The 15,062-nt window shown below is 35.3% G+C and overlaps 2 protein-coding genes across 2 annotated transcripts; both read left to right on the top strand.

Moving 5' to 3' along the window:
* Positions 1-7,531: 7,531 nt before the first annotated feature.
* On the top strand, positions 7,532-11,393 carry LOC107901464 (RNA-binding protein 38). The gene is made up of 6 exons (XM_016827485.2): positions 7,532-8,246; positions 8,337-8,460; positions 8,571-8,697; positions 9,800-9,836; positions 9,925-10,177; positions 11,077-11,393. Exons 1-6 carry the CDS (start codon positions 7,983-7,985, stop codon positions 11,148-11,150), a joined length of 879 nt encoding a protein of 292 aa, XP_016682974.1. The 5' UTR covers positions 7,532-7,982; the 3' UTR covers positions 11,151-11,393.
* Positions 11,394-12,717: 1,324 nt separating this feature from the next.
* Positions 12,718-14,070, top strand: LOC107901465 (protein TRANSPARENT TESTA 1). The gene is made up of 2 exons (XM_016827486.2): positions 12,718-13,501; positions 13,594-14,070. Exons 1-2 carry the CDS (start codon positions 12,989-12,991, stop codon positions 14,017-14,019), a joined length of 939 nt encoding a protein of 312 aa, XP_016682975.1. The 5' UTR covers positions 12,718-12,988; the 3' UTR covers positions 14,020-14,070.
* The last annotated feature ends 992 nt before the right edge of the window (positions 14,071-15,062 follow it).

Genomic DNA, 15,062 nt, shown 5'->3' with positions numbered 1-15,062 from the left:
AGGGTTGCTAAAAGCCCTATTTATAAGCTGAAATTCATGTGAAAATATGACTAAAACATCTATTGAATAATTAGAGTTAGATTGAGAAAAGATAACAAAGTTTAGCTAGGAGAAGAAACCCGATTTAGTAAGGAACATGTCGCTACGTTGTGACGTGCCATATTTTCTCTTCGGGACGTCTTACTTTGCATCGTTGGGATATGGTGATTCTTCTTGTCAGGACATGGCGATTCTTCTTGTTGAAATGTTGTTGTTGTGTCATCTCGGTGTTGGCTCTTCCTCGTCTCAACGTCAAACCCTGTTTCTTCCAAAATGCGAGGCACACTCCATAGTATTATCATAAAACTAAAAGAATTTTTCAATTTTAAATTCCTGTCCATGACCACTCTTTATTTTAAATGTTTTCCTAATAAATTGTCATTTCTCGTTCATCAGCTTCTTGCATAGTTTTTTAAAGGCATCAAAGGTGTCTAATTTCTTTTACAAGAATTTCACCTTAGTGAAACTGGAATAATCATTACCTCCTAAGCTTTAAATCTCTATCAACCCTTCAAGTTTGTGTACAATAGTTCAAATGGTCCAATTGTTTGGATCAATTGTAATTGAGGGAGCAACTCACCCTGTTGTTTTCCTTTCGAAGATCTAACACACATTTTAGGAATTGCACTTTCGGATTTGGCAATCCTCTCATAGTATTGTATCTCACTAGCCTTTGCAATCGTTTGAAATGTACATGGCCTAGCCTCTAATTCCATAGCCACTAATCCTCTCATAGATATTTATTGTTTGAACATCTATAAAAACAATGTCTCTAAAGAAAGTAAGTGGAGTACACTAGGACTCTTGGCATGTATCCTTACTTAATCAAACATCTTCTCTAATTACAATCCCCTACATTGATTCTCAAAATATTCTAGAAGATGTAAGTGATTAACCAGGATTTTTTGATAAAAAAATATGCCAAAAAATATGGCAAGTGACATAACATTCAATTGCACAATGTTCAAGGGGTTTTCAAATAGTCGGTTCGGTTATTAACTTAACCGAATTACTATTAACTGAATTACTCAAAATGTAGAAATCTTTAGCCGTTAACCGAACCGAATTTTTTTCAAATACATTAACTGAACTGAAATATTTCGATTAATTTGAAAGGTTAACCGAAGTTTATATGTTTTTGTCTTTTGGTTAAAATAAGTATAAAACATATAAAATAATACATTGCTAATGTTTATTTTCTTTTTTTTAATAGTTCAAAAAATATAATATATATTATTTATTTAGATTAATATAAAAAATAATAGTTTAAAAATACATTGCTAATATAAAAATATAATATATAATATATATTATTTATTTCAAATAATTGAAATTTCAAAACATCATTATCTGACGTCCGACCGAACGAAATTCGACCATCGACTGATTAACTGAATTAGATTAATTCGATCGATTAATTCAGTTTAACCAAACTATAAACACCCCTATGTTCAATTGCAACTAACAATGTGACTGATAGTATTAATAATAAGTATTGTTGATACAAGTGTAAAAAAAGAGTAGAGATACGAGGAGAAGGTGATGGTGGTAAGGAGGTCGGTTCACTCAGATAGGCGGAAAGCCGAAAAAGGAAGCGAGTAGGAAGGGGTAAGGTAACTATGAAGGCAAATGAGACCGAATGTTTTGTGTAAATGCTTAGGGTTGTTGAGAAGGTAAAGATAATTTCTTCATCATTCTCCAAGGTATTTATAGAAAGAGACGTCTCATGCCTGATAATGCCACATCACTAACAGTACGACTGGTGGCCTGTGTAGTTGGCTAGATGGCTAGTCGATTGTCCTTAAGTGTGGTATTGCTCTAAAATTCTCTTAGATGAGGTAGTACGAGGTTGTTTCTCCTCAATGGTCCCCTCTTGGTGGTAAGTGCATTCCCACTAAAAAGTGGATGGCCTAATGGTGAGTTGAGTGTGAGAGTGGTTGGTTACCCATTGATCTGTTGAATGATACAAAGTGGAAGCCTCTTCCTCTTGACGGTATTCGCCATAGTGGCTACACTTACAATGGTCGTATGAGAAAAAATCTAATTACAGTCAGCAAGCATTAGGTATAAGAACACCTTCTAGAAAAATGGGCAAAGTTTAAAACATAGATAAAAGCCTCATCACCTGGTGTATGAGCTTAACCGCGTAAACCAACAGATTGAATTGACCCACCACCAGCAACTGTATCGGTATTCTAGGTGCTAGTGGGTCATGTCCTTGGAGTCGAGGGATAATTGGTAAAGAATGAGGCAAGCCTATCTGTATATCCCACGATGATTGGGACATTTCGCAAACCCTTTTCAAGCAAACAATATTTTGGAGAGTGATGTCCTAGGGCACAACAAGTATGTCAACTTGGTTCAACATCTTGAATTCCTTCTCTACCCTTGAAAACCCATCCAATAAGGGTTTGTACTCGCACAACTCCGTGAAAGGTAAACTTCATTTGATCAAGAAGTCAAAATCGTCATCAAATTTCAACTCTACTAAAGTGTACTTACAAAAGTCAATGTTTAGATGATTAACCTTCTTGTAGAGCGTTTCCTTAACTTAGAAGTGTCAGGGCTTTTTGAAGCATATAGTAAATTTGGTTGCTCCGTATTTGATCCCTCGACTAGTCGATACATGTTTTAAAAGCAAATATTGTCTTACTGTTTATCTAACGTTTAACTAATATTAAACGACATTACGTGGTCGGATTGTAATGCAAGAACACAATTTAATACCAGCAGTCCTTGTTTAATCTAAACACGATGGTTCCTGACTGTTATTATTGGAAAAAATGTAGAATTTGGCACAAAAAATTGTAGTAAAATGAAGCTTACTTGCAAAAAAAAAAAAAACTTCAAAACAAAACTTGTGTAGACAAAGAACGAATATTTGGTAGTGGACGAACTAATAGAGGCCAAAGAATCACTAAATTAGTAAAAAATCTACAAAAATTCAAAGGACAACCTAGAAAAACCTTGAAAAAGTAAAATAATGGAACAAAAGACGACCATGGCTATATATAGACACTTTTGAAAATGGTACATTTTACAACATAGTTGTCTTAACACTAGAGCCAATGTCGTCTAGACATGTGTCCCAAAATTGTGATTCAGCTTTGCATTTAATGCTAACATTCCAAAATCTTCAAAGCAACTCTTTACCTTTAGAAGCATCCTTAGCGTGCATAATGAGCAACCTTCAATATTCTGAGCCACTCGTTACTTCTCTTATGATAACTACCACTTGTTCAGGTTACTTATAGATGGTTTCAAGGCAAGTCATTTTATAACCTTCCTTTTGATTAGGGGAATAATTGTTTTACCCCTACACCTCTTGGACACGTGGCACCTCGCGAGGCTACTTGAGAAGCACCCGTGCATGGTTCTCTACCTCCATCGCCTAGATGATCTTCGACCTTACATCGCACGGTCGATCACTACGTGACCAACCACTCGTGCCTTCCACTTGCCATCAGGCCACCCGCTTTTTAGTGAAAACACACTTACCACCAAGAGGGGACCACCAGGGGAGCACTAAGGTGTAACAACCTAGTACTACCTTTGTAGAGGCCCAATTTAGCCCGGGTCCAAACAGAAACCAAAAACAAAATAATAATAATAGAATTCACTAACAACAGTCCAAAGCCCAAATACAAAAAAATAATGGCCTATATAAAAGAAATCCTAATGGCCCAAAAGCCTAAAATTTTTCAAAAAAAAAAAGAAGCCCTAGCCTGCACGTCGTCGCCTCCACTTCGCCAGTAGTTTCGTCGCTCGAGGTCTGACACCTCGTATGCCCGTCATCGCCGTCAATCGCCACCTGCAAAAAAGAAAACACAAAAGATGCAACACGCAAAGAACAACAAAGAAATAGTAACAAAAACAATGAAAAACAACAGTGTAATTCGGCTATAAAAGCCATTACCACAACGTATTTTTTTGGACAGAAAAATTGAATACAAAAAAGAATGTAATAAAAAAACAGAAATCGGATACAAAACATTGAGCAAAAAGGTGGTTTATTCTATTTATTTTTTATTTGAAAAATAAAAAATAATAATAAAATCCATTACTTGCCTCTTCGTGTCACACCACCATCGGAGGTCTCCTCCATTCACAAAAGCCGTCGAACCCATTAGGGTATTGTTCCGGCTTCGTTAAAAGGGGGATATGAGAGGGTGAAACGGTAGAAAAGGGCAGATGCCAACTTTTTTTTCCGTTCTTTTTTATTTTTTAAGTGTTTGCCTTTAGATCTGAAATCTAGGGTTAAAAAGAGGCTAAAAAGGTTTTCTTTTTGAGACTCCGGCCACCGGAGGCGACGATCACCATCGCCGATAACCGGTGGCCACGACAGACGTACAATGGCACCCATCGTAGGAAGAAGGTCAATTCTAGAGAAAAAAAATGGGGGTTTCAAGTTTTTTTTAAACTGGTTTTGAAATGTTTTTTTTTTGGAAAATCTTTTACATATATAGGAGTTGCTTTACGACGCCGTTTGGGGCAAGTCTTAGAGACCCCAAAACGACATAGTTTTGGCGTGCAACCCGAATGCCTGACCCGAGTACCTCAAGATCCGCATGTTTTTTGCGACTGGAGTATAATTGCGACCCTAGTCTTTTCGCTTTTTAGACGATTTACAATGTAGTCCTTTTTTTACCTTTTCTATTTTTACCATTTAATTTTATTTCATTTTCATTTTTGTCCATGGGCCATTTTTGGGAATAGACATCTGAAACGGCGTCGTTTTAACGTTTAATCCGATAACCCAACCCGAACCGCGTGAGATCCGCGTGAGATCTGCGTGTTTTGATATGGGTGGGGTCTATTTATTTCTCTAGTCCCTCTATTTTTTAATTGTTTTTTAAATCGAGTCCTATTTCTTTTTCCTTCTTTAATTTTTACCACGTAATTTTAATTTTGTTTCATTTTCGTCCCTCATGAAACGGCGCGTTTAATGGGGTTGGGAATATTTTCCCATTTGGTCCCTGTTCTTTTCCGCGCGTTGTATTTTAGTCCCTCATTTAGGAATATTTTCCTATTCAGCCTCTGTTCTTCTTCGCGTGTTACATTTTAGTTCTTATTAATTAATTTATTCATTTTTTACAATTTATGCTTTCTAATTTCATTTGAATTTTGATTTAGTCATTTATTTATTTAACTTCAACCTTTTACAAACCTTTTATTTATTTATTTATTACTTCTTCTTTTTTTATATATTTAAAAATTCGAATAACATTCAAATATTCTTAAATACAAAAATTTCATGCTAATTTTGAAATAATTACACTTTAGTCCCTATACTCGTAACTAACAAACTATACTTTACAAATTTGTCCCTATTCATCTCTAAGCAGTTTGTCAGCGCGTAGATCTCGAAAAGTTATTCGAAATAATAAAAAAATCGTCTCAATCGGGCAACCGAGCCAAAAGTTATGGCCTTTCAAAGTTTTCCAAGCTTAAAAACATAAACTGTTCATGCCACGTCAGCAAATCGCGTCCCCTAGGGCGCGATTTCCGTCCATGTTAGTAAATCGCGCTAACGTGGACGCGATGTCCTGCCATGTATCCTGACATCGCGCTGACGTGGACGCGATTTTGCGGAAAATGGCCCATTCCGGTAAATAATCAAAAAATCGGCCCATTTCGGTAAATTTTGAAAAAAAGGGCTTTTTCTGGTAAATTACCCCATTTTTCACTCATTTATTATTATTGTCGTTTTTATTTTATTTTATTTTATCTTATACTTGTTATTTTATCATTTCTTTTATAATTCTTATGTCATTTATATTTACCTTCGTAATTAAGCATCTTTTTTTTTTCTTTTGAGTTATCTTATTTATTTTAATATCTAGTATGGTATCGTGAACCTTATTTCTACCAGTCGAAATTATCATCATTATTATCATAGTTATATTGTTCATGATACATCATTATTGCTATCGCTACCATTATTTCATTCCTTATATTATATTTATAATATTATTTGAACTCGTATAGCAACTTCATTTTTTGCTAAGCATTCCGTTATACTTCCATTTTATTTTATTTTTGCTACAACCATGCCACGATCCGTGTTTAAATATAGTTATCCATCTCTATACTATACTCGAATAAGTTAAACGCATATTACTTTAAATGTTACATCCATTTTTACTCGAAGCATAAAAAAGGAAAATTTTAAAATCAAGGCAATGTTCTGTATTTGGAGATTCGAGAAGTCACGCCCTAACTTACGGGGTTCGACTTTCTCTTTGAACCTGGATAACCGAACATCCCTTTTTAAAACTAAAACATGTGAGATTCAAATAGTAATTAAATAATGAGCAAGCTTATTTTTGAGGATTTGAGATGTCGTTTCCTAACTTACGGGACATGACCTTTTTGGTTACCTCGAGATAAGAAGGTCTGTTACATACGTTTTAATTTATTTAAGTGATTTTAATTAGAAATATCATCATGCAAGGTGCGATCGTGTTTAAATTCTCTTCAAATTTTCTATTCTCGACACTAAGACATCAATTAGTCAACTAGGTACCAAGTTTGGGCGTTACGAGGGTGCTAATCCTTCCTCGAGCGTAACCGACCCCCTAAACCATTTCTTAGATTTTGTAGACCAAAAATTATTATTTTAGTAAATCAAACATTTTATTAAAACGATCAAATTATGAGGTGATCCGATCACACCTCATAAAAAGGATTGGTGGCGACTCCCATTTTTGTTTTTTAAAAATAAAAGTCGATTTCCAAAAAAGGGTTTCGACAACCTTAGTTAAAAGAATGTCATAGTGGTACCACACTTGGGAACAATCGACTTGCCACCTGGTCGACCTCATGAGAGGACCACCACCCATACTGTCAGTGAATTGGCACTACCAGGCACGAGACCTCCCTTCTATAAATATCCTAGAGGATGATGAAGAAAATATCTTTACCCTCTCAGCAACCCTAAGCACTTATGCATAACACTCGGTCTCCTTTGCCTTCATAGTTACCTTATTCCTCTCCTACTCTCTTCCTTTTCTAGCTTTCTGCAAGTCTAGGTGAACCGGTCTTCTTATCATCACTAACTTTTCCTCCTATCTCAAATATTGATTGCGAATATAATCAATTTGGTTTTTTGAAAGTAATAATCAATTTGTTTTATTAAAACGAGTATCCGCACAATTTGCATAATGTAATAATTCTTTTACATTGGCTAAAACACTTGGGGGTTCTTTTTTTTCCCTTTTTTAAGTCCCCATTCAAAAATTTAATTTGTTCCATGTTTGGTTGAAGACGCACCAATCACATTAAATAATTTCTTTCTATAAACCCAAATTAATTAATATCAAAATAAAATTATCTGCCAGTTGGTTTTGATTAACATGCAGATATACACCCACACTAGCAAAACATTCATTTGAATATGAATATAAAAAACTATAATAATAAAAAAACAACTAATCCTACCAGTCAAAGCATAAATAAACATTACAAAGCTAACATTTTTTTTATTTGAGGCAAAACTCAAAAGACAACACACATAAGAAAACACAAGGACCTGGGACTTGGGAGACTATATTAATGCAAAGACAGGGAAGACAAGCTCAAGTGCGTTCACTCGCGGAGCTGTCATTCGATATTACAAAAACCCAACTCGCTCTCTCTGCTATTTGGCCCTTTCTCTCTCTCTCTCTCAATAGACAGCAAATTAGAGTTTGCAGCTGTCGGGTTCTTTTTTTTTTTTTGCTCTTTTTTGTATCTGGCTTTTCTTTTATTAACCAACCGATCAAATAATTAACAACAGCCAACAAGCAACAACTTCTATGACATCATAAACAAGCCTGCATCTCACTCTCTGTCACTCTTTCAGTGATTCCTTTGTGGTAATGTGTGAAGGGTGCCTTGGGAATGTATATTAGACACAATCATATATAGTAGAGCAATGAAAGCAATGGCCAAAAGGGTTGTGGATGTTATACAAGTTTCAAGTTTCATGCAAAAGGATAGATAAACCCCAGTTTTTTCTTCTTCTTTTTGTTTGTTTAGATGCCATGGCTTATCCACATTATCGATCACCATTCGGTGACACAACGTTTACAAAAGTGTTCGTTGGGGGATTACCTTGGGAGACACCAACAGAGGAAATGCGTCGATATTTTGAGCAATTTGGAGAGATTCTTGAAGCTGTTATCATCACTGATAAAGTCACGGGCAAATCTAAAGGATATGGCTTTGTAAGTTCCTTTTTTTTCCCCTTATTATGAAAGTTTAAAGTTTTTAGTTCATGAAGGTGTTTGTAAAAATATCTCAAATGTTTTGTATAGGTTACTTTCCGTGATCCTGATTCAGCTAGGAGAGCTTGTGTTGATCCAAATCCTGTAATTGGTGGAAGAAGAGCAAATTGTAACATTGCTTCATTTGGAAGGCCTAGGCCTTTACAGCCACGAGGTCCCCCCCATACTCTTTGATACGAGCTACACTTTTCACCATTCAATTATTGAAATAATAGAGAAGATGATGATAATAATGGATGTTGGATATGGTGGATTTTAATGCAGGAGGTAATAACAGTCCTTATCAAGGAGTTGCACAGCAAGGTGCACCATATAGTGGAGTTGCAGCACCAGTGCATCCACATCCGCCTCCGCCGCCACCACCTCCTGCCATGTATCCACCACCTTATGGGTGAGTATCCTCTATTGTTTTCACTCCATTTCTCAATACAGCTGGTATATCAGATTATATAGTGTAACTCAATAATGCATTTGACCATACAACATTGTCATTACCAAAATAATATTAATGGAAAATAAAAAGAAACCTTTACAATACCTATGCAGTCAATGATATAACGTGGCATACATTGCTGTAGCTAGGGAAAAAATAATAATAAAAACAAATGAAAAAGGTTAACCAGAGGAGCAGATTCCTTACTGATCGTAATATACATTTGTGCCTTGTAATCTCTTATAATGAATAATCATATTTTCAAGTTTAATTAATTCTTATGGTATGTGAAGATTAAGCCAGCTAATCAAATTGGGATCCAGTAAGATTAGTAGAAACTATGGCAATGCTTTGTAGTGCCCTTATGTATATATATCTAAAAGTGGTCCCAGATATGATATTGATATATGAGTTTTAAGCAAAGGGTTCCATTTTTAGGCAGCTAATTAGTATGTTCTGTATTATATTATTTCTATTCTCTTATAATCCCAGGCAACTCAGAGTAAAGAAATAAAAAGTAAATTAGAAATAAAAATAAGGTTATAGTAATTAAATTATTGATCAATGGCCTCATCTGCAAAGATAATTTCAAGGATCCAGCTCATTTACAGCTAACATTTATGTGATTGTATTTTTATTATCTGTAGAGCTTCAGCTACCTTTTCACTTACATCTATTTAAGATCATGGTAATGCATACCCATCTTTTCACCTATGTTTAACTATAGTTAGCTGCAGCATTAGTAATATATAGTTCGTTGATAGAGTGTCGGACTCTTAGTTTTAGTGGCCCCGAAATCAAACCTCGATAATTTGGAGTATTAAAACTTGATTATTAGATTTAGATGGATAGCTTAAATTAATTTCCAGTACCTACCTAAGCGAATGTTGTCCTTGGTACTAACAAGTGTTATCAATGTAGGACCTTATGACCATGTTGAAATAAGTCCCGTACCTTAGCTATCATTGATTCCTTTTTCTATACAAGGATGCTGTTTCTTGCAATTACTTCCAAGGGAAAGTTCTTTTATTCTTTAATGATGAATTTTCTACCTTTACAGGTACCCTACTTACAGTCCTGAATATGGGTTTCACCAAGTAAGTTTCATTTTGTTCAATGTTAAGCAAATACTTCAAATTAAAGGCAGCAATATTTAGTGAGGAATGTAATTGAATTGGTATGCAGGCTGTCTATAATCCACAAATTCAGCAGCAACAATACTATCATCAGCTATATGGATCATCATCTACCACAATGGGGTCTCCATATTATTATGGCTATTCTTTGCAGGCTCCTAGGGGAACATTTTCTGCACCCCAGGCTCAACGTATCCCCGGACCGTCCTTTCTTTACTACCCTACTCAAATGGAGGGGTCCTTCTCCATGTATCCTTCCCCACCTTTTCAATTCACTAGGCATCTCTTTCCTTCTTCCACAGGTAAATAACTTTTACTCTCTTTTTACCTTTCATTCTACATTTCCAATGCTATAAGTAAGATGATTTTTTCAAGACCACGAAGGAATGTATCAGTCATTAAACCAAATGTTATAGTGCTTTTGTTCCTCCTCTGATGTTCATATAAACTTTCTGACACAGATAATTTATAGTATTTGGGTTTAGGGTAGCATGCGCCAAATGGGAGGGGGGGGGAGGGTACATGGGCTACCTCAAACATGTGAATGATTATTGCAATGTCCAAAATGATGGATCAATAGAAAATCATGATAGGGGTGCATAGTGTAAACTAATAGTGACTCCATGTGGTTTCAGTATCAAGGATGATGGTTGATTCTGATCATAGAGGCCCACTAACCATACTATCCACTGCCACTGTTTTATATTTCTACTTGGACTGGTTAAAAGCAATTACAGAATGACTTTGCAACTATGGCTAAGTAATTTGAGGAAGAAACTAACACGTTAAGTTTAACTTTATCAACCAAAATTATCTTCTTTTTATATGCTGAGATACTGATAATTGAGAGCTTTATCATTGTTTGGTAAAAGAGTAACTATCACTGTAATTGTTGCATATCTATTGGATTTCAAAACTTACAATGCCCCAAGTCCAATGCTGATGTATAAGGACTTAACATAGAAGCTAGGCAGGCAGAGGGCCCCTGTTTTTCTCAGTGAAACATCACTTCCAGGGGTGTTGTTTCTGTAACCATTGAAATATATATATATTTTTTATATACATACACACACTTTTTAACTTAAAACTCCTGCATGTATCTCATTAAATTGATTTATTTTTCTTTCACGTACATACATATATATATATGTTTGTATATCTCTATGCTCATCAGAAATCCTTTTACTGATTTCCATCTCAGATTCACAGACTCCACAGCATACCTCCACAGAAACAGAAGCTGGGGCCATTACTTCTGAAAGTCCAAAAACCTAAAGGGAAGGACACATCCCCTGCCAAAAACTTCAAATTGTATAATCTTGATAAGATTATGTTCTTATCACCTTATTTCACTCTTATATTCTCTACAATTTAGCAATAGGTGGGTTACCTATGGCAGGAAAAAGGAGGGACTAATCAACCACCTTATGCTGATTTTCTTTTTTCCTCTTTAATTCTTAAGGAAAAAAAGAAACATTCTTCTTCTTTTTTCTCAAAAATTTTCATTCAAGTGATTCATTCATTAAGAGTTTAACATCCATTACTGAATTGTATGAATTATGATGAACAAAAGGAGGGAAGCACATCCCCCGCCCCCCCCCCCCAATAAACAAAATTTTGATTAAAATTTCATCTGTCAACATCATTTTGTTTCCTTTTTATCAAGGATTTCAAGAAACTGTAAATCTGGGAAATCCATACTAGCTCTTTCCATTTATGGTTTCTTTGCATGGTGTTAATGTCCAGAAAATATAAGGAGAAGATTTGGTTTATAACACTTCAAAGACAGACCCTCCTTTGCATGGTGGCATTATTCAACAAATATATGCCCCTTGATAGGATCCAATACAAATAGGGGGAAATGGAAATGAGTCCTTTTTTCAGAAATTATCTAGTTAGTGTTAGTTTGCAAGGCATTTCTTTTCCCACTTTTTCAATATTTCATTTGTTTAGGGAAATGAAATACCAGAGTTTCAACATAAAAGTCATATTCATACTATGGTTATGGAAAAAGCTATCTTCCTTGGAGGATGATGGCCTATACTTTTATCAAACTTGTTCAATTTTCATAACAATGCTTTAATGGAGGTTAGTTATATAGTCCATTAATCAACTATATCTGTTATGACTTATGAGAGTTCATAGCACACTGGCTCAGTTTTATATATCCATCACTCTATTGTTAGGACTACACACATTTGATGAAATGTCTCCAAATACAGCATGCTTTTATATTTTAGTACAATGGAGTCCAAAGCCCTTACGATAAACGAAAATATTACTCATTCGAACCTTAGATTGGATGTCGCAGTTACAACCATGCTTATAGGCAAGAGCATTGATGCATTGCATAACAATATGTTGAATAGAATGACAATAATTAGATCATAGACATATCTAAGGAAAGGCTATCAATATTCGAAATTATACGGAGTTTCTGGTTTAGAATTTAGAATTTAAGGTTTAGAGTTGAATACTTTCCTGACAATGGCAATATGACATTGCCTGTCACAGGTAGCTCATAGCTAGCTAGCTTGAATTCATGCTAAGTGGACTTGACTAGTCGTCATTTGTCTAAGTCCTTGTATATAAGCATACCAGGCACATCAGTGCTCACAGGAAAACCTGTTTTTAAAGTAAGGCTATACCTTAATTCACTGTCAAACCTACTTTTTTTTCCTGTTTTTCTTATCTTACAAATGATAGATAAAAGATTTGTATATATTGAGATTCGAACTCAAAACTTGTTTTATACCATTTTTTAATTGGATTAAAACTCTAAATAAATGTTTGTAATTTTTATGTATACATAAAGAGAAAAATGAAAAAAAAAATGGAGTTTTCAGAAGTCATAGTCCCCGAGTAAAAATAGAAACAATTGATCCCTACAAGGAATTGTGAATCTAATAGCCAAAGGGTGTGTTGTGTGGTGTTGACTAGTGGTGAGAGAGCAAACCAGACTATATAATACATTGCCATAGAATTTGAACCTTCTGTAGTGCAATTCTTGCTAAAGTCAGAAGCCTTGGGCCACAGGATTTAAGGTATTTGCCTTTCCATCCCAAGAGTAGATAAACATAAAAAGCAGCAGATATTTATGAGCCCCTCAACAAATGTTGTTTTCATTCAACTGCATTATTCTCCAGCCACCCTACCTCTTTTCCCTCAATATTCTCTCAATTGGCCTTGGAAATCCAATTATAAAGCCTTTCCAAAAGCTTAATAAAAATAAACCCACATTCTTCCTTGTGCTCTTTTTTCTCATGGAACCTTCAGATGTTTCATGTGATTCTGATCTTGTTTCTAGTACCAATTACCATACTGATATGGAGCCACTTGATCTGTTTCCAGGTGCAATGCATGAGTCACTCGAGCCTATGCCATTGCTGAGTTATGAAAACCCTAAACCATGCAGTGAAGAAGACAAAGAGGATGTCACTGTGGCCTTGCATATTGGTCTCCCTGACCCTTCCAATGGCTCTAATACCAACAGTAGCAAGGAAAACATTGCAAATGGAGGTGGTAAACAGTTTTGGATCCCAACTCCTGAACAAATCCTCATTGGTTTCACAAATTTCTCTTGCCATGTCTGCTTTAAAACATTCAACCGGTACAATAATCTTCAGGTGCAATGCAATCACTCTATATACCATGTTATTTTATGTATGTATGTGTGTGTGTGTTTGACTGATATTATATTCAATGATTTCAATGGTAGATGCACATGTGGGGACATGGTTCTCAATATCGTAAAGGACCAGAGTCACTCAAAGGAACTCAACCTCCAGCCATGTTAGGCATTCCATGCTACTGCTGTGCCGAAGGGTGCAAGAACAACATAGAACACCCAAGGGCAAAGCCATTAAAAGATTTCAGAACATTGCAAACACATTATAAGAGGAAACATGGGCTGAAACCCTTCATGTGCCGCAAGTGTGGGAAGTTCTTGGCGGTGAAAGGTGACTGGAGAACCCATGAAAAGAACTGTGGCAAGCGTTGGCTTTGTGTTTGTGGTTCCGATTTCAAGCATAAGAGATCACTCAAAGACCATATCAAGGCATTTGGGTCTGGTCATGGTCCTTTTCCTCCATCATTTGATGGGGTTGAGGTACTTGAAGATACTGCTTCTTCCCTACATGTCTGAAAACTTCCCTCATTTTCAAACTTCTAATAAAATATATATATCATCCTACTACTTCTTTTCCCCAATCGTATTTCAAACATTAATAATGTGACTCGAACTTGAGCACTAAAAGTAACAAAACCTCAGCCTCATTATTTTTCAAACACAAAATGATGATTTGCTTATTCATTTGCAATGAGTCCAAAATATAAACATCCAAGAAAGGGGGAAGAGAACAAGAACGTAAAGATGAAAACATATAGGGTAACATTATTAGGGTATCTAATGTTGAAGGAGAACTGAGACATAAACTACAGACAATGATATGTATTGGAAGGGTGCTATGTTTAGCTAACAAAACAAGAACAATTGGATATCATCTTGTAAGCGAAAAAAACATTGGATTCTTGACGTAACAAAAAGCATCATCAAGTGTAAGACATTCACTGCCCCTTCAAACACAAACTGGCAAAAACACTGTGGTCTTATGTGTGCGGCTGTTATTCCAGTTGTTGCAGAGGTGGGTCTAGGATTCTTATTGAAAATTATATACATACGCCCAATATAATCCAAGTTTTGTTGAAATTTTTTATTTGTACTTGATAAATTTAATATTTTGAAGAAGGAAAGTCCTATATTTCTAGCACATATATGCTGAAGGTAAGAAAAAAAAATACTTTTAGGACTAAAATTAAATTATAAATATTGCATGCTTTTAACCATTATATTAATTTATAGTTTTAAATTTTGTAATGGGATGGATCCTTGATAGATAAAGACAAAAGAAAGGCCAAAAAGTTCGATTAAAGGAAGGTTATGTATAAAAAAGTTTTAACATAAAAAATTTGAGAAACACCTAAAAATATTGTATTTAATTTTTTTTATACGGGGACACGTGGAAACATGAGAATCGATTAGAGAAATACCCATGAGTGATCTTTTGCCTTATATCATTACTATACTACTTGCATGCCTCTATTAGGTCACTTGCTATTAATAAGTATCTTCTTCTCAAGAAGAGAGACCACCCACGAACTATCACTTTCTTATGACTACCTTAAGGT

Source organism: Gossypium hirsutum, chromosome D06 (genome assembly GCF_007990345.1).
Source record: "Gossypium hirsutum isolate 1008001.06 chromosome D06, Gossypium_hirsutum_v2.1, whole genome shotgun sequence".
Classification (NCBI taxonomy): domain Eukaryota; kingdom Viridiplantae; phylum Streptophyta; class Magnoliopsida; order Malvales; family Malvaceae; genus Gossypium; species Gossypium hirsutum.
Note: the sequence above shows the minus strand (reverse complement) of the source record. Positions and strands in the feature narration are given on the sequence as shown.